The sequence below is a fragment of the Plectropomus leopardus genome, chromosome 17 (genome assembly GCF_008729295.1).
Source record: "Plectropomus leopardus isolate mb chromosome 17, YSFRI_Pleo_2.0, whole genome shotgun sequence".
Taxonomy (NCBI): domain Eukaryota; kingdom Metazoa; phylum Chordata; class Actinopteri; order Perciformes; family Serranidae; genus Plectropomus; species Plectropomus leopardus.
The window spans coordinates 12,547,683-12,565,442 of NC_056479.1; the positions used below are offsets into that span (position 1 = coordinate 12,547,683).

At 38.8% G+C, this 17,760-nt stretch overlaps 1 protein-coding gene across 3 annotated transcripts; it reads left to right on the forward strand.

Annotated features, from left to right (window-relative positions):
- Window positions 1–1,240: 1,240 nt before the first annotated feature.
- map3k14a (mitogen-activated protein kinase kinase kinase 14a) lies at window positions 1,241–17,531 on the forward strand. Of its 3 annotated transcripts, none has more exons than XM_042505189.1 (16): window positions 1,241–1,264; window positions 8,801–9,070; window positions 9,157–9,238; window positions 9,359–9,578; window positions 9,907–10,296; window positions 10,379–10,513; window positions 10,597–10,726; window positions 11,099–11,227; window positions 14,239–14,343; window positions 14,436–14,593; window positions 14,685–14,835; window positions 15,301–15,594; window positions 15,675–15,784; window positions 16,635–16,773; window positions 16,863–16,963; window positions 17,062–17,531. In XM_042505189.1, exons 2-16 carry the CDS (start codon window positions 8,815–8,817, stop codon window positions 17,221–17,223), a joined length of 2,562 nt encoding a protein of 853 aa, XP_042361123.1. In that variant the 5' UTR covers window positions 1,241–1,264; window positions 8,801–8,814; the 3' UTR covers window positions 17,224–17,531. The 3 variants fall into 3 exon arrangements, with proteins under 3 accessions (XP_042361123.1, XP_042361121.1, XP_042361122.1); XM_042505187.1 differs by lacking the exon at window positions 1,241–1,264 and adding an exon at window positions 6,370–6,496; XM_042505188.1 differs by lacking the exon at window positions 1,241–1,264 and adding an exon at window positions 6,642–6,713.
- Window positions 17,532–17,760: the final 229 nt, after the last annotated feature.

The following is a 17,760-nucleotide window of genomic DNA, read 5'->3' on the forward strand; positions in this document are numbered from 1 at the left end:
CTTTTTGGTCATATTCTGTGAGCATCAGTGCTAAGTTAAACAACTGATTTACACATTTGTAAAGTTGATGAGTATGAATGATACCAAATAGCCTAATAAATTAGGCCAATAAGCTAAATCATATTGCAGTGACCTATATTTGTTTTAGATTACCCATCAGGCAACCTCCAAATGTCGCATTTAAATATGTAGTGAAGCAGAAATGCCTTCAGTCAATAGTTTATGACTCCATCTTGTGGTGAATCTCTGTCACTACAGATACCCTATTTAGGAGCGACAACAGTTCTCTAGACATAGAAACAGACAAGAAGTGGCACCTAAAAAATAAACAACATAGAAATAAATAAACATACTCAAATAAAAATTGGAGACTAAATTATTCATGCAATTTATTACAGCACTGGCGCTTTAAAGTCAGTTCAGTTTTCACACCTTTTTCCACCTAAACTTAACATTAGGTTTTGAAACAGTACATCCAGTGGTCAATGCATCCAGTTTGTATATGAAGTGAAAAGTAATGGCCAAAATTTACAAATGAAAAAATGAGAAAATAATTAATCATTACTTCAGTAATAGCGATGCAATCATATAAAATCATACAAATAAACAAATAAAAAAGACACAAGTATGAACACACACACACAGGGGTTACCTAATTTGTTATAAAGTTTATATATTTGCATTAATTACTATTTGTGGGTATTTTTTTTATTAGGCTACATATTTTTGTGGTTACTTTTTTATTAGGTTACATTTTTTAAAGTCTGGTATTGTATTAATGTAGGTTATGTACATAGATAAGATTTTTTGGAAAGTCGTATGTGACCACAATTTCTCAGAAATTTTTATTTTATGAATGTAAAATTTAGCTAAAATAATGAGCAAATGAATTATATACGGTTCATTCTTGGGAGTTTCACACCACATAAGCATTTCGTCCTGCCTCGTCAGGAAGTGATCTGTCGCGTGTCAAATTAAAAACAGGCGCTTACAGGAAGTTCAGAAAGGTTATCTTCAAATTAAAAGCATATCTGTCACTTAACAAAATGCAAACATTGCCAGAGCGCAAAAAGCATTGGAAGATTAATAAATAATAATAAAAATAATAATAATGCTAAAAATAGATTTCGTGGCGTGGCATTGCGAAGACTACCATTGTACAGTTAAGAAAACACAATAGTTGTTTTGAAATTTAACCGGATATTTATATCCCAGCTAAACAGTGACGATATCGCCATTTGCCGACGCCTACAGTTGGGGATCGGTAAGTAAAGCATCTACTGTACATTCATTGTTAAATTAAATAGTTAAACCAGTTTCAGACCCCAGTCTTAACTGATGTCTTTTGAGACAACAATTATGTCAAAAGATCCGATTTCTCAACGCAAAAAAAAACGGTCTAAGTTTTCCGTGTAATGGCGGTGAATGTGGCCAACAGAAGGAAGTTATTATTTTAGTACATTGAGATCTCTTATACACGATCGAAGAACAGCGCAGCTGACGGATGGAGATGTAAAGCATGTTTCTATAGTTATATTTGGTTTGTGATAGCGAAACACAACAAAGGTCGGCTCGATAAAATTTAAAATAATGTTACTGTAAACTTTCATGTAACCAACTTTTTCAAAACCGCTAATACGCCCGTTGAAGCCAGATGTCTGTAATTTTAACAACTCAAGCTTGTACTTTTTTTTCCAGTGCGACTGACTGTTAGATCATAATAACAATGCTAGTGGTTGCGAAAAGTGCATACACAGTTATACACATGTAATACCCAACATGAGAGGTTTTTTTTTTTATAAACATTTTGACCTCATTAATTACCAACTGTACCTAGTCCCCATACGAGTAGATCTTGTGTTTATTTCACGTTTTCTAATATTTATGTGTTACATGCTCTCATAAGCTATATAATATATGCCAAGTTGAATTGTTTTACATTAGTCAGTCTTGATAGGTATTGCATGTTGAGTTTAGGTCCTGCTGATTCTCCACATTACACAAATAAATGCCGGACCAGTCTTGGCCCAGAGTCAAACTCCAGGTCTGCATGTATAATTAAGCAGCCTTGGACTGGCTCCATCTGCCAATGAGAAACCAATGGTGTCTTATCAGAGCAAATGTCCTCTCTACTTTTCTTTGCAAAATAGAGAGACACATGCAGGAAGGACATTTTATGTTTATTTCCTACACAGTACGGTGCCACACCTTAACACTTGTACACTGAAACGGAGGTAACTTCACATACATATATACATATATTTGTTGCTGTGTTAGACTGCAGTTAGTTATGTTTATTAGGATCAGTTATTGTTCTGGAGGTCCACAAGAGAGACTTCACATCGTGGCAATGCAGCCATGATGACTTACATCATAACACTTAATATACAGAATAAACAGGACAAGAACTAAACACACAGTAGAAGTTTCTGACAATTCAGTTATCAAAATATATGAAAAAGTCTGCAAATGATCCATTTCACTAAATATAATAATTTAAAATATATGAAATAACACTCCAGGGACTGTAACACATTTCAAATGATAATACAGTCAATTTCACCCCAGTGTTAAATACCATCATCAAAGTACACGTGTACTGCAGTGTAATCTAACAAAGCATGTAATATGTACCATTCATACCAGATTTCGAGTTGTTGCTTACGTGGTAAACTTAAATGAATCCACAGTGTTACTGCTTCATGAAATTTTGTGTTACATGAATTTTCTGATCTTTTCAATTTGTATGTTGACATTATAGGATTCTTTTCATTTTGGATTCATTTGAATTATTTTCTAGTGTAATTGATTCATCTCTTCATCTATAAACTGTAAGAAAATAGAGAAAAATGTTCATTATAATTCCTCAAAATTCAAGGTGACATCTTCAAATGTGTTGTTTTTTCCCCCGTCTAATACAAAACAAGAAGAAAAGTCGGCACAGTTCCCTTAAATGCAATTCATTAGCGCATTCACAAGTATGTCCACTAAAAAAACTGCACTTGAAGGGGATACAGTGACCTTTCTGCATGTTTTGTATTGCTCTCTTTTATTGGCCAAGCACCTTTAAATGTTTTCATATGTGTATGACTATTGTGCTTTTTTTCTTTTGTCTGACCAACCATTCAGAATCCAAAGGAATCCAGTTCACAATGATATAAAACAGAGAAAAGTAGGAACAAAAACAAAACTATGATCATTTTGTCTCTATACCTGCATGGATACTGTTGAGGGAAATGATCATTTTCAATTCCCACAATGAAAAAATGCAGAAAACTCAGAGAACTCATTGTAATGACACCTTATTCTTTATTGTAGTTAACAGGGAAGTAACAGGAAACACGGAAGTGAGTAGAAGAGACGCGGAGAGGTGTAACTTGTAGAACTTGGAGTCACAGCATGCAGATGGTTTCTTAAATGCTCTGCATATGTAGTCCAGGACTGGGACATTTTCCTGAGAAGCAGCCGGCGTTTCCCTTAAGGAATGCTTGGCTGTGTGTTTTCTGTGGCCCAGACCAGGTTGAGTCCCTTTTCCCTGTCCTTACTAAAGGCTTTGGAATTTCATTAATCTGTGTGGGTGTACAGCAAAAGTCGGCTCAATATATCCACTGACTGACTGTGGAGTTAAGCTCAGGTTTTCTTTGCAAAAGTAGACCATGATTGATTGTGCCAGTTTATATTTAAGATATATGGTTATGCACTTACTTCTCTTATTAGGTACACCTGCACTATCTCATGTAATCCAATGCAACAGCCCACAGTAAATCCTATTTCTGTCAAATGTGTTACATTCAATTTCAGTTGACAATGGAAAAATGGCAAACCTTCATTGGTTCCAGTTTCTTAGTTGTGAGACTTTACCCCCTTTCCTCTGTTTTACGTCGTTTTAAAGTTAACATCTTTGAGTTTTGGACTGTCAGGCAGAGAAAACGAGCTAGTAATGTGTACACATTACTTAGAGTTTTAGGAAATTGTGATTTCTGGGGTTAGTAGACCAAACTAAATCCTGCAACTAGTGTTTTCTTCTGTTAATAGTTAATTCCAAATGAACTGACTCATTGTTTGGTCTTTATCAGGGATAGTCGGTGTGTTGGTTGGTGCCCTCGCTAGCCGGCACCAGAAAGTTGCGTTCACACAATTAAAATGCTGTTGCACTAATCAGGAATGTTTTTGAGGTTTTATTTTCCTAAAAAACTCTTTTTTTGTGAAAGATTATTTGGTAACTTTGATTATTTAAATTGTTATTTTGTTTTGTGGGATTATGTTCATAATACATGGTGCAAAGTGCATCACATTTTAACGTCATTTAAGATGCGATTTGGTGAATGAAAAATGTGGTTAATGATTTCAAATGCAGCTAATGGGTCTTGTAATATATATGTAGATTTTTTTTCAAGCTATATGTACCCCTATAGAGTAAATGTGTTTAATTTTGAGTGTTTCCTTACTTTCAGACTAGCCAACTAGTCTAAGTTTAAACAGCAGGTGAACTGGTCGATAAGAACATCCATAGTCTTTACTTTATGATGCTAACAATTAGCAAAAAATATCCACTGCAAATTCCCACAGCCCAAAGTAACGTCTAAACAATGTGTCGTTTTGTCCAATCAGCTGTCCAAAACCCAAAGATTTTCAGTTTTCTGTTATAGAAGACTATGAAAACTGGAAAATATTCTTATTTGAGAAGCATAAAGCTGGTAATGTTTGCAGTTTTTGCTTAAGAAAGGACTTATATGATCCATCCATTATCAAAATGTTTGATTTTCTGTAGAGTGACCAATTATTCATTTCCAAGCAATTGGTTTCATTTTTACATACTGTATCTTTTGATGAAGTTTGAGATTTGAGACCTTTTTATTTCCTGGGTTTTCCCATTTTAAGTCTAGCTGCTACTAATACTCACTATCAAGGTCCTGTTCACATTATGGTTTTTTTTTAATGTCAGAAAAGTTTTGAATCAGTCGGTGGCTAATAATCAAAGTAGCAAGATGTTGTTGTCATGACAGCAAACAGTTTCCTTTGCACTGAGGCGGCAGCGAGCAACTTGCATTTAGCTTTGTGTTCGTGGTTCATGGCGGAGCCTCTTAAGTGGTATTCTGAATTTCCTGTGTTCTGTGGTGGTTTTTATATGAGTAAGTTGTTGTGCTGCTGAAAAGAAAAGCAAGTGAGATAATTTCAGATAGATCAGATGATAGAAGACGCCTCAAATTTCAAGTGACAGCTCATATAATGGACTCAGCCCAAATTCTCTTGGTGGCAAATGTTTTCCGTAAGATCCTCATAACATCAGATATCAGAAGTTTGCCGTCCGAAGATGTTTGATGTTACTTTTTATGAGATGTCATATAGTGGAGAGAGTATGTTGGGGTGTGACCAGACATGTGACAGGCTTTTATAGGCTGTTTTAGCTGACTACAGGGCACAGGCCCATTCAGATGTCGGAGCACATGAAAGGTCACAAAATTCTTCACATTATGTTCAACCCTTTGAAACCTGGATCGATGTCACTATTCTCGTGCTGTGTTCAGACACCACCTTAAACCTTTGAACACTGAGCAATTTAGTTTGATTTTTTTCGAAAACATAGGGGAAAAAGGCAACAGGCAACTTGGCTAGAAATGTCCAACAATTTGCTATAAATTAATCATTTAGAAAATTATAATTTTTTTTTGTAGGGAAACATTTCTAAACCTAAGCTATAATTGTAGTTATCGTAATTATTATATTTAACAGTATCTTTGGGAATTATTATAATTTTATTATTTTTTAGGTCATTTCCTTGTTCCCTGTCTTTCAACTTTACCTTTTTTTTGTTTGTTTTACTGATCTCCAGGTCAGTTTTTGTACTTTTGACTATTTTCTTTCTAATTTTTGGGTTGCTCATTGCTTTCTTCCCATGTTTTTTAAAGAGATCAAACCCATTTGTCCAGGTTTCAAAGAGTTGATGTTGTGGATGTGAAGAAAAGGTCAGAAACTCTTACACAACGGGCTCAGGGGGATTTGACAAATCTGTTGTGTTTTTCGACATAATTAGCAAACATTGTATTTGTCCATATTCTGTTTTTAATTTGACGTGACTCTGTAATGATCACATCCTTGTTTTTAGAACAAAACCTGAGCGTATCCTGACAGACGGAGAGCTGATGTTCTCCTTTTCATCTGTCCAAAGTTCACAGTTGATCATCAAAAGCATAACCAAACATGTTATCCTTTAATCTAGTCAGAGGGAAGAGCTAAGAAGCCAGCCCTGTTGGAGGGAGCGGAGGGAGGGGGGAATATGGGGAAGTGGAGATGCATTTCCCATAAGTCATTGTCAGCCAGCTCCTCCCCCCCCCGGGTTGGCCGTGAGCCAGCATCAAGCAGAGCACAGCGGCAGGGACTGAGCAGAGACGTTACTGAGAATCAGAACATGAAGGACGAGGCAGACAGCAGCACCTAGTTACACTAATGTAGATGACAGAGAGAGAGAGACAGCAGCTCAGACTGGCATCTGTTGGTACGTCTGCACGCCCCTCGGCCTCACACATACACTGAGTTGTTTTTGTGGTCGTGTTGATTGCTGTGGGTTTTTCTCTATTTCCTTTCCACGTAAAGTCATCGGGGTGTGGTGTTGCGCTGGGCTCTCAGAGCACCGGCAGAGTCTAAAGAAGGAAGTGACAGTTGAATTGCTTTGTTCTAGATAATCTTTGCAGTGCATGAAGTCGGCACACAAGGTAATGATTACTAAACAGCTCTGAAATGTGACTTTCTTACCTCTGTTAGTACTGTGTTAGTATTGTTAAAGGCAAGAATATGCAACTTTCCTTTGGTAGCCATGTGATTGTTTTGATCAAGATGTCAGGATTAATCCTTGTATGACCTTTATCCAGAGTATCTGTATATGTGAAGGCTCAAAGGCTGAGCGACAGGGAGAAGCTGTGCTTAAGTGTCATGGACACAGTGATGCAACATGCTGCAACTGTAGTCCCACTTTGTGCTTTTCAAACTGCATTTAATGCATATAACCAGCGCCGACATGACAGCAACGTGTCTGATTATGCTGAATTTAATGTCATGCATTGTTGTGATGATTACAACCTCCAAGCCATCTGCAGTCAATCATGCAAATTTTTATTTTAAATTCAGCCTGGCCTAATCGTGCTGTAGTTTACTTCCTCCTGAGCGAAACAGAATACGTGTGCATGTAACGACACAGTTGCAATTGTCAAAAGAAGGCCAGGGTTGAGTTTCCTGTCTCATCTGCCCACAAACTTTCAAAGTTTCGGTTCAAGGCGGTGAATGCACTTGACGCAGTCAAATTTGTTAAATTTGAACGAGCTATAAAAGAAGCAGATTAATATTACTTAACAGTAAAGCCTGTTGTTGTTTTGTTGGACTGTGTGCATATTTCTGTCGACAAGGGTAAACATTTCATCTTGAGTTGAGTCACGCTTATGAGCTTTTTTCGCTTTGCTTGATGATCCTGGAAATAATGAAATTAACTTTTTAGCCCCTTAGAAATAAACAAAACCATAAGAACTAAATCAAGAATCAAATTAAAAAACCAACAAGTTAAAGTAGTAGGACTTTAAACTTGAAAATAAGACACATTCAATTGTCACTATCCAGTTTTTCCTCTTTTTAGCCTCCATTACTGTCACATTAGCAGACAGAAAAGACCTTTATTGCGTTATAAGGAAATAGCTTTCAGAAGAAAACTCTTCACAGCGAACATAAAGGTCAGTCGCTACTATTCATGATAGGCAACTACCATGTGATTAACTGTATGGAAACAATGCAGTGACATTGTGGTGGACTTCAGTGTAATAATTGAAAATGCATTTTATAAAGGAGACAAATATATTGCCATTTCATTTTCACCATAAAATATAAGACTTTATAGACTAGAGCTGCAATTATTAGTCGGTTAATTGATTAACTGACATAATATTAATCTGCAACTATTTTTTTTATAACCAGATAATCCTTTTTAGTCATTTTTAAGCAAAAATACCAAACATTTGCAGGTTCCAGCTTCTCAAGTTTAAGTATTTGACGGGATTTCTTTGTCACATATAATAGTCAACTCAATGTTTGTGGGTTCTGGACTGCTTGCCGGACAACAGATTTGAGCATGTGCACTTGGGCTGTAGGAAATCACAAAGGTCATTTTGATACATGAACAGATTAATCGAGTAAATAATTGGCAGATGAGTAACCAGAGATGAAACACAGCAAGCATGTCTTCAGCAGAACTGAAATGATTAATCAGTTAGTTTTCAAACATGAAATTAATTCCCAACTGATTTGATAATTGATTCAATAGTTTTGAGGAATTTTTTTAAAGAAAAAAAAGTCAAAATTCTCCAAATCAGTATTATCTGGTTAAAAAACTGAGTATTATCTGGTTAAATAAACTTCTTAAATGTGAATATTTTCTGGTTTCTTTACTCCTCTATGACAATAAACGGAATAGCTCTCAGGTTGTGGAAAAAACAACACATTTCAGAAATTTGGGACATACTGATCAGAGTTTTTCACCATTTTCTAAACGATTCATTGGTAAAACAATTGACAGATTAATCAACAGTGAAAATAATCATTAGTTGCAGACTGAGTCTTAAGTCAACTCCACTCATCTACAAATGCGTTTGATCAGTTCAGACATGACATTGAGCATTCCCCCAAAAATGACATCAAGCTTTCCTAAATGAGCTGCATAGCAGTTCAGAAATACTGTTTCTGATCAGTCATTATTAATAATAATAATAATTTGGCACTCGACTCATCAGCTGCTTATGATCTCTCTCTTTCTCTCCAGATCCAGCAGATGAAATGGCGGTGAGGCAAAGGATTTTTAACTCAACAGCACCCTTCTCCGGGTCACCCCAAGCTAAGCTGAAGGGGTCATACCCATCCTGCTCGGCTGCCGACCAGGAGACGGAGGAGGAGGAAGAGGAGGGGAAGGACAACAAGATGGGCGACATAGCCCGTTTACACCCTTTGATAAACAAACTCCTGACACATGGAACCGCAGAGCAAGTGGGAGAAATGCCACTGAAGACCTCAACCTTCATTGCCCAGGCTGAATGTAATTGTCTTTTTGATTTTTTTTAAAAAAATAAGTAAAATAACTGTGCTTGGACACAAAGTTTAACAAAACTATGCTCCCCTCAGGTGAAACTCAGGACTCCCAACAGTTTAGTCCATCCTGCTTTAAACATTCCTACGTTCCCTCCCCGAACTGCTTCACCAGCAGGTATGACAAAACCTCCACAACAGTGCTTCTGCATTTCACCTTCATGTTTGTTTACAAAGGTGTACTGAATTGTTTAATGCCATGACTAGAATTTACACCGCTGCCAAACTTCTTTATCAGTCTTTCGTCAGAGCCCAACAATGTGGCATGCCCAACCACAGCCTCCATCCAGGAGCCGAGCAGCTCACCAGCGCCGCTTACCCCAAGAAAGAAGACCAGGAGGAGACAAAAGCGCAAAGGGAAGAAAAGAACAGAGAAGAAGGAGAGGCAGCGACACAGACATCGAATGCCTTCTGGAGTCCCTGAGCAGGAGAGTGGAAGTTCTCTAGTCCGCGTCCTGGTAAGAACTGTGATTTTTCCTCACAATAGATTTATGAAAAAGCCATTGAAACCCTAAATACGCAAGTTGGTCTTGCTAACAAACTAAAAGAGCCTACAGAACTTCCTTGTGAGTCACCTTCAAGGAAAAATTGCCACATTTTTTGGCATCCACAGGCTTGTCCTCTAGACGTTCCCATGCAAACATTAGCTTTCTCATGTCGCTTAAGTGAATCAACAGATTCAGACAAAGCGGCTTCTCATGACCTTGAAAGCTCAGCTCCAGAGCAAACTCGCCAAAAAAATGTAAACATCATGGAGTCTGATCACCCATGCTTTTTGTCCTCTAGGAGGAATCATCTCTTGGAGGGAGAAGCGACCTCAGTACTTCCTGCTGTAGCAGCGTTGAAAGCTCAGAAGAGCAGGACAGAGGGCCTTCACTCTACGGCTGCCAGATTTACAACACAGGCTCCAGCTGCTCTCCTCTGAACTGGGGCAACCAGGTCTGCGGCACCCTCTCCAGTCTGCGCTCTTATGGGCAGGACAGCGACTCAGACTCCCTCAGCAGTCTGGGAGACTGCTCGCTTGCTCTCGCTGGCCTCCGGGGCAGCGTCAGTCAGGGGGACCCGTGCTACGCAGGGCCCTTTTTCAAAGATGTGGAGAGGGATGTGAGAGAAGAGGAAGATGATTTCTCAGCAGATGATTCTGTCAACAATGAGGGGATCATCTTTTACAACGATGTACGTTCTGCTTCACTCCAGTCTGCTTTCTGTCTTTAATAATGGTTCAATCAAACTAACTTATTCTCTTTTATTCAATTAGAAAATCCAGCCTGTGGACTCTGAATACAAGGAAGGGAGGGAGTATGTCCTCTCAGAGTTCATCAAGGAGGGCTCCTATGGTGAAGTACACAGTGCTCATGATGTCAACACAGGCTTCAAATTTGCTGTTAAAAAGGTAACAGAGCATATCCTCCTCTTTGGGTTTTTTTTTTGCCCTGGTTTTAGTGCTCACTCTTATGTTGCACCGTCTTCTCACAGATCGCCCTGAAGAGGTTCAGCAGCGAGGAGGTGGGTGCGTGGAGTGCCCTCAGATCTCCTCGCGTGGTTGAACTCTTTGGAGTGGTCAGACAGGGGCCAAACGTCGTCCTCCTCATGGACCACAAATCTGGTAAACAAGCCTTACTCACTGCCTCTTACACACTGTGGAAATTGTTTGGTGCGATGTGAGGAATTAAGCGCAAACACATGAGAATAGTGAAGATTACAGAAAAAAACGGATGTGATAAGTGTCGAGATTTGAAAGTGGGTGGTTCTGGGACGCCAGAAATGACTGTTGAGCTTCCTTGAAGCGTTACGGTTTAAATTACGCCAAACACCTGTGATGCCTGATTGATAAACACAGTGACATACCTCACATTTTTCCTTTGTCATCAAATTCCAGACTGTAATAGAGGAAACGGTTGAATCAGACTGAATCAGTTTTAACATTAACAAGATGTCACCAGTCTTTATCCTGGTTTGACCTTATTTGTTAATCCAGGCTCCCTGGGCCAGCTGATAGCGGAGCGTGGCCGGCTGCCGGAGGACCTCAGTCTCCACTACCACTCGCAGATCTTAACAGCGCTGGAGTACCTAGGGAAGAAAAAAGTGGTACATCTAGACATTAAAGGTATGATACACACTGGGATATTTTGAAAATTGTTTTTTACTTATTTACAACAGTTAATGTACAAGTCTCATCTGAGTTTTCCCAAAACATGAATGGTGATACCATGATTGTTATTGTTATTTACCACTTAATGTGTATCCTTTAGCCACATAGTTACTGTTGTTTGACATATGTAAGTCATCAGTGTCATAACAAAAAAATCCCTCCAACAGTTTCAAAAGACATTAAGACATAAAAAGACAAATACTGTCATAACTGATCTTAATTTGACCTGAACCAAAAAGGCTTAATCTCAAATAAACCATCCTCAGTAATTTAGTCAAGACAGCTATCTTAAAAGTAGGGCTGGGCGATATACTCTAAAAACCAAACTAGATTTACAATTTTGATAGATTTTTTTTTCTTAAAAACTAACTATAAATTAGGGGTCGACAGATTACCTGGCCAATTATTTGGGCCAATATTTGGCATTTTGCCAATTATCCGCCTCTGTGTTTTATTTTAATGATCGCAGATAAAATTCATTCATTTAAGAGGGCAAAGAAAGTATCAGCGTGGGAGGAACTTGGACTTTTTAAAACCTCAGGGAGCTATTTTTATTTATTCATTTTTTATTTAAATGTTCACTGTTCACTGTTCACACAAGCTGCTGGGAACTTTCCGTATTTGATGTTAAAAGTTTCAGTTTTGATTAAACATTTTGTTTTGTGTTTAAATTCTAAATATTGACAGAAAGATTTTCATTTTTATTTTAAATGCATATCGGTTATTGGTCTCATTAACTACTAATAATAAGTATTAGCCTTGAAAAAAAACAATTCCGGTCGACCCCTACTATACATGACAGAAATGACTAAATAAGTTTTTTTTAAATAAGTTTTACTTTGATTTTAGCAATAAAAATGAACAAATGCAAACTGAAAAATGTAGAGGGCTTCAAGTCAGTATTGCATATTGTACAGTCTTGCAGTTGAAACTGTAGAGTACCGAAAATGATCAACTTTGAAATCATGCAACGGTTGTTCAACATTAGGAACATTTTAACAAATGATGTCATTCATTGTTTTGAAATTACTGGACTATAGGTCTGTTGTTGTGGAGTAAAACGACATCCCCTCCAGTTCTCTAGCGATCTTTTCACGTGTACCGGTGTACATATGAGGCAGGGCAGCTTCAGCAAAATACTTGCAGCTTGGTAGCACATACCTGGGGTCGACAGGCTTTTCCACTGTATGTACTTTAATGTCAGTGATATGCAGCGCGACTGCTTCAGTAACAGCTTTGCACCGGGTCGCTTTCCTGTCAAACGCTACACAATGGGAAAATGATTCCGCTAATGTCGGGAACAAGCTCTTCTTTGCCATTCAGGTGTGCTGTCATGCTGTAGTGTGCGTGCATCTCCGGGAGGGAAGCGCGAGGGGAGGGCACGCCCCACTGTGATCTACGGAAGCCCAAAGAGATCAGCTGAGGAGAAAATCTAGATTTGCATTTTAAAAAATTAAACCACAAATTCGATTTAATCGATAAAATCGATTGATCAGCCAGCCCTACTTCAGAGCTATTGTCAGTATTTCATATGAAATATTTTTGTCTAGTGCAACAGAAACATATTTTCTAAAATGCAACAAAAGCAACAACAACAAAAAGCAATAAATGCAAAAAATGACCCCCCCCCCCAATATAATATTATAATATGTGGGTGAAACTATATTTTTAAAATATATTTATAATAATCAGAATAATAAGATGATAGATTTATTTACCTAGTACCCTTCATACACATTAAACCAGCACAAAGTGGTTTACAATAATGACATTATGTGATTGCTTTATATGAAAACAGACAGAATGGACATAAAAAAGGCCAGTCAAAGGTAATTTAAATATATCCTCATATTAAAAAAATAAGATTAGAATATAGCACATAGGCACATGAGGCACCATAGCTCAATATCGGAAAAACCATCCATCTTACAATCATTAATTAATTGATGGAATCATGTTCATTCATGAAGCACTGCCACTTCTTGATGTATATGTCTTGTAAATGTTTTTACACTGTCCGCTGCCTCTCAAGAGATATATTATCTAAAATATTAATGTAAATGTTAAAACCTATAAAAGCTCAGACATCAGATATTGGCATCAACCCATAAAAAACTTTCAAGCTGAATTTGAACAGCAGTTCAAAGTAGTACAATAGTAATAACAGTAAAACTAAATGTGTCAGTTCAACTTTTACTTGTTGCGGTAGTGGAAAACAAAAACATACAGAAAACTGTAAGTGAGATTTCTAATTAGTTCTCATCAGAGGATTTTGTGCAGCTGTTGTGTGGAACACAAGTGTCACAGATATAGCTGATTTGATCCTCGGCACCTGTGTTGTGAAACCAGACTGCCACAGAGAAGTCAACGGGCTGGGAATTTCCCACAGTGTGACTCACCGCTGCTCTTTAGAGGCGGCGCATGTGCACAGAATCAGGAGAGAAGAAAGAAAGGGAGAACGAAACAGAGAGGGGGATGGGATGAAGAGCAGGAAGTAGTTAGCGAGAGGACAAATGCGAAACACAGGAACGAGGCAGAATATGAAAATAAAGTGGAAAGAAGTAGTAAAATAAGAAGGAAAGAGAAAAAACAAAGAGGGAACTAATTTGGAGGAAGAGCAAAAAGCAGACTAAAGCATAAAGATGAACATGATTGTGCTGTTGCAGCTCAGGCGCCACCTGGTGTCTGTAATGCCTGAGAAAAACAAGACAGTGACACCAAATCTCTTTATCCACTGCCTGTTTGTTACCGGACTCCACATTCATTCCTTATTAAAGTGTTTTCTATAGCAGCTGTCTCTCGCTGATGTCATATTTCCCTCTTATTTTTGCTCTTTTGTTTGTAGACCGGTTCGTGTCTGAGCAGCTGCCCTGTTTCTAATTATGTCATCTATAAACTACACTGCACTCAAGTCATGGAAATCGGTGCTAATGCAGTGGATCACTGACTCTGCTTGTTTCCCACAGCTGACAATGTGTTGCTGTCGGAGGACGGGAGAGACACCTTTCTATGTGACTTCGGACACGCGGAGAGACTCGACAATCAAGGACAGAGCCTCAGTGGGTCCAAAGGTAAATACCGTTAAGTGGTTCAGTTAAGAAGGGTGGGTCATTTATCCTCATCATGTTTTAATGAATCGTTTTTCCAATGTAATTCAATGCAGATTTGAAGGGCACGGAGACCCACATGGCCCCTGAGATTGTTAAAGGGGAACCCCGTGGAGCCAAAGCAGATGTGTGGAGCAGCTGCTGCATGTTACTGCACATGCTCAATGGGTGTCAACCTTGGACCAGATACTACACCTGTAGACTTTACCTGAAGGTAAGGAGACACCAAACTTCGTTGTTCAGCCTGCTTGTCACAGTACTCACATCGGACTTTGACCTGAGTCGCTTTTTGTTTATGGTTACAGATTGCCAACGAGCCGCCGCCTCTGAGAGAGATCCCACCAGACTGCAGCCCTCTTACAGCGGAGGTTATCAAGGCAGGTCTTCAGAAGGATCCAGCCAAGAGAGCATCAGCATCTGGCCTAAAGGAAAAAACTGCCAGAGCTCTGAAAGAAGGTAATAAAATAAATAATGATGTAATGGCAGTACAACAATAAATAAAAACACTGTGTATTGTCGCCCCACTTTCCTTTATAGAGATCTGGTAATTTTCTAATACATAATGTTTTATTTAGATCTTCACTAGAAAAAGGTCTTTGCCTTACTGTCTTGTCTTTGACTTATATCAATTCCAGTGTCTTTTTATGACAATATTCACTGTAAGGGAACATAGCGACTTTTTAACCCAAAAAAATGTCCCCCTTGAATGCATCATCCAGAGCTGCAACAATTAATTGACTAGTTGTCAACTATTAAATGAATCACCAATTAATCTGATAACCAATAAGTTTGAGTAATTCTGTAAGGGAAAAGAGTCCTTTTTGTCTGATTTAGCTTTTTAAATGATAATATTTTGTTTTGTTTTTTTTACTCCTCTATAAAAGTAACCTGAATATCTGTATTGTGTTTGTGTGATTGCAGTGGGAGGTCTCACCAGCCCAGTGAAGGGACCCTACACGCCCCCCCTGCACATTGCCAACAAACCTCCTGACTCCCCGCAACTCATCAACAGCAGCGTTAACTGTGAGGATGAGGAGGAACATCAAGAGTCTGTTGAGAAAGTGATCACAGCAGGGAGGACAGTGGAGGAACCGGATGATGATGATGAAGAGGAGGAGCCTTTCTGTCCGCAAACACTGATCTCTGAGCCAAACTACAAGAGGGGCAACAAGATCACCACTGTGCCTGAACTGGAGCTGCGTAAGCTGGAGCGAGGTGAGATTTCTCTCAGCATTCTGCTCACTTGAATGTTTAAATGTTTGGACACTTCTCAGTGTTACCCTGCTACCCTGCAGATTTCTACCTGAGCAGTCTGTCTCAGCTCCACTCAGCCGAGATGCAGGAGCAGCTCTTGTCCTGTCTCAGCAGCGATCCTTATTCCACCTGGGAACCGTGGGACAAGAAGGTAATCCAGACTTCATAATAGAGAACATTTCAAATTCACTTCAAACTGTGCAGAAGGCAAATAGTTGTTGTGCGGTTGATAAATAGTCATACCTTCAGGATGTTGTAATGTTGAGATAGCAACAGTGAATGCAAATTCAACCAGTTTCTGTGAAGTTTGCGTTACGCTGCAATTTTCTCCACTTTTCCACAAATTTGACCAATTGTTGTAGTCTCCAGTGAGTTTCACCTATTGAAGGAGTCACTAGGAGTTTTATTCTCATTGGAACAATTTTCCTTTTGCCTAATCATACAAAAAAATTGCAACATTTTTTAAACAATTATTAGCTCCCTAAATTTCATGGCAAAAAAAATTCACAACATGCATTGCAAGCTGCTGTGAAATAAAGACTTTTAGGCCGCAAGAATCCCAAAAAAGCACACAAAATCCTGGAGGGAGTGACTAATAAATTAAGGCCTGAGTTATCAATCAAGGCCCAAGTCATCACCGTCCTGCAACACATCCAAAATACTGGAATTTCTAAGACACTAAATGAATTTCTGTTAAACATTCTAATTTTAAAGCCATAAAGTAATCATGAGACAGTTCTGACTGATAATTTAAAGCCTTGTTTCATTTATCTCTGATATGTAGAAAGAGGCATTTGAAACAAGGTCTGGGGATGTTTTTGTAGTCAATTTAATATATTTCCATATAAAAATGGATCAGTTTGAGCTGTCCAAATACTCAAGATATTGCAAAATTGGGTCTATTGAAACAAAGAGCTTCATAGGTGTAAATCTTTTTTGGCTAAAGTGTTAACAGACTGGCTGTTTGGCTTGTGTTCCTCTTTTTCCATCTGTTAATCTAGGACTCTGGACGCTGGTCCCTGAGCCCAGGAGACGACTTCAGCTCTGGAGTCTTCTCCTACAACAGTCAGCCAGACGTGCAAGTTTCCAGTATGGATTTGCTGAACCACACACAGCTACCTCCCCCCTGCTGTTTTGAAGGTGAGATAAAGACATAATTGTCTTTTTTTTCCTTTAAACTATGCAGTGCCGTACCAAACTATAACATGTCTGCTCTGTGATTGGCTCAGGGGTGGACGTCTGCATCAGAGACTTCAACAGGAAAAGCATCCGCATCAGAGAGACGCGCCGGGTGAAAGTGGGCCACATCGCCACTGGAATCAGTGATCAGGTGAGCAGCAAGCAACCTCACCTGCTCATTTGTTAGGACAGCTGTTTATGTTAGTCCGTTTCAGTTTTTAAATGCGTATATTTGTCTCGTCTTTTTAGATCTCTGAGAGGGTTTTCACCCTGGAAACCCAGCAGGGCCAGCAGGTCGCTCATGATGAGGAGGTGCAGGAGTCTGGGCTGGAGCTCTGCTGTGTTCGTGCTCCAGACTTCAGCTCGGCCTGGAGGTGGAGGATCAGAGATGGAGTGCTGGAGACGAGATAAAGCCTGTGGTTCTCTCCGTCCATCGGCCGCGGTGTCATCTTAACCGCCGTAGTTATGGCCTTCTGTTGAATTATTTGGAATATTTGCCTTAATTTGTCTCGGTGTGCGAGGACCATGCTTTCATAAGGGGCTTAAATAAATCTTTTTAGCACTTGTGTCTCATGTTTAAATTGCCATAATGGGGGGCTGTTGTGTATCTTTTTGTCTTCATCAACACTGAGCCTTTTTTGAACCACTGTGACATTTACATGTTGCCCCCTTTCTTATTGCATGTTTACATTGAGTCAATAAAAAGCTTATGAAACTTATCAGTGTGTGATACATCATTCATCTTTATTCACAATCCAGTCTGTAATATCACATTGATTACTTTTTGCTATGAACATTTCTGCTATATTGTAATTACCCTATCATGGATCTAGTAAGATGGACACTGTTAAGATTGTCATTATATTTGATACAGAAAGTCTTCCCAGAAAACAATTTGTAATGATTTGAAGGCCCTCTGACTTTTCCTCTATTGCCACCCTGGGATCA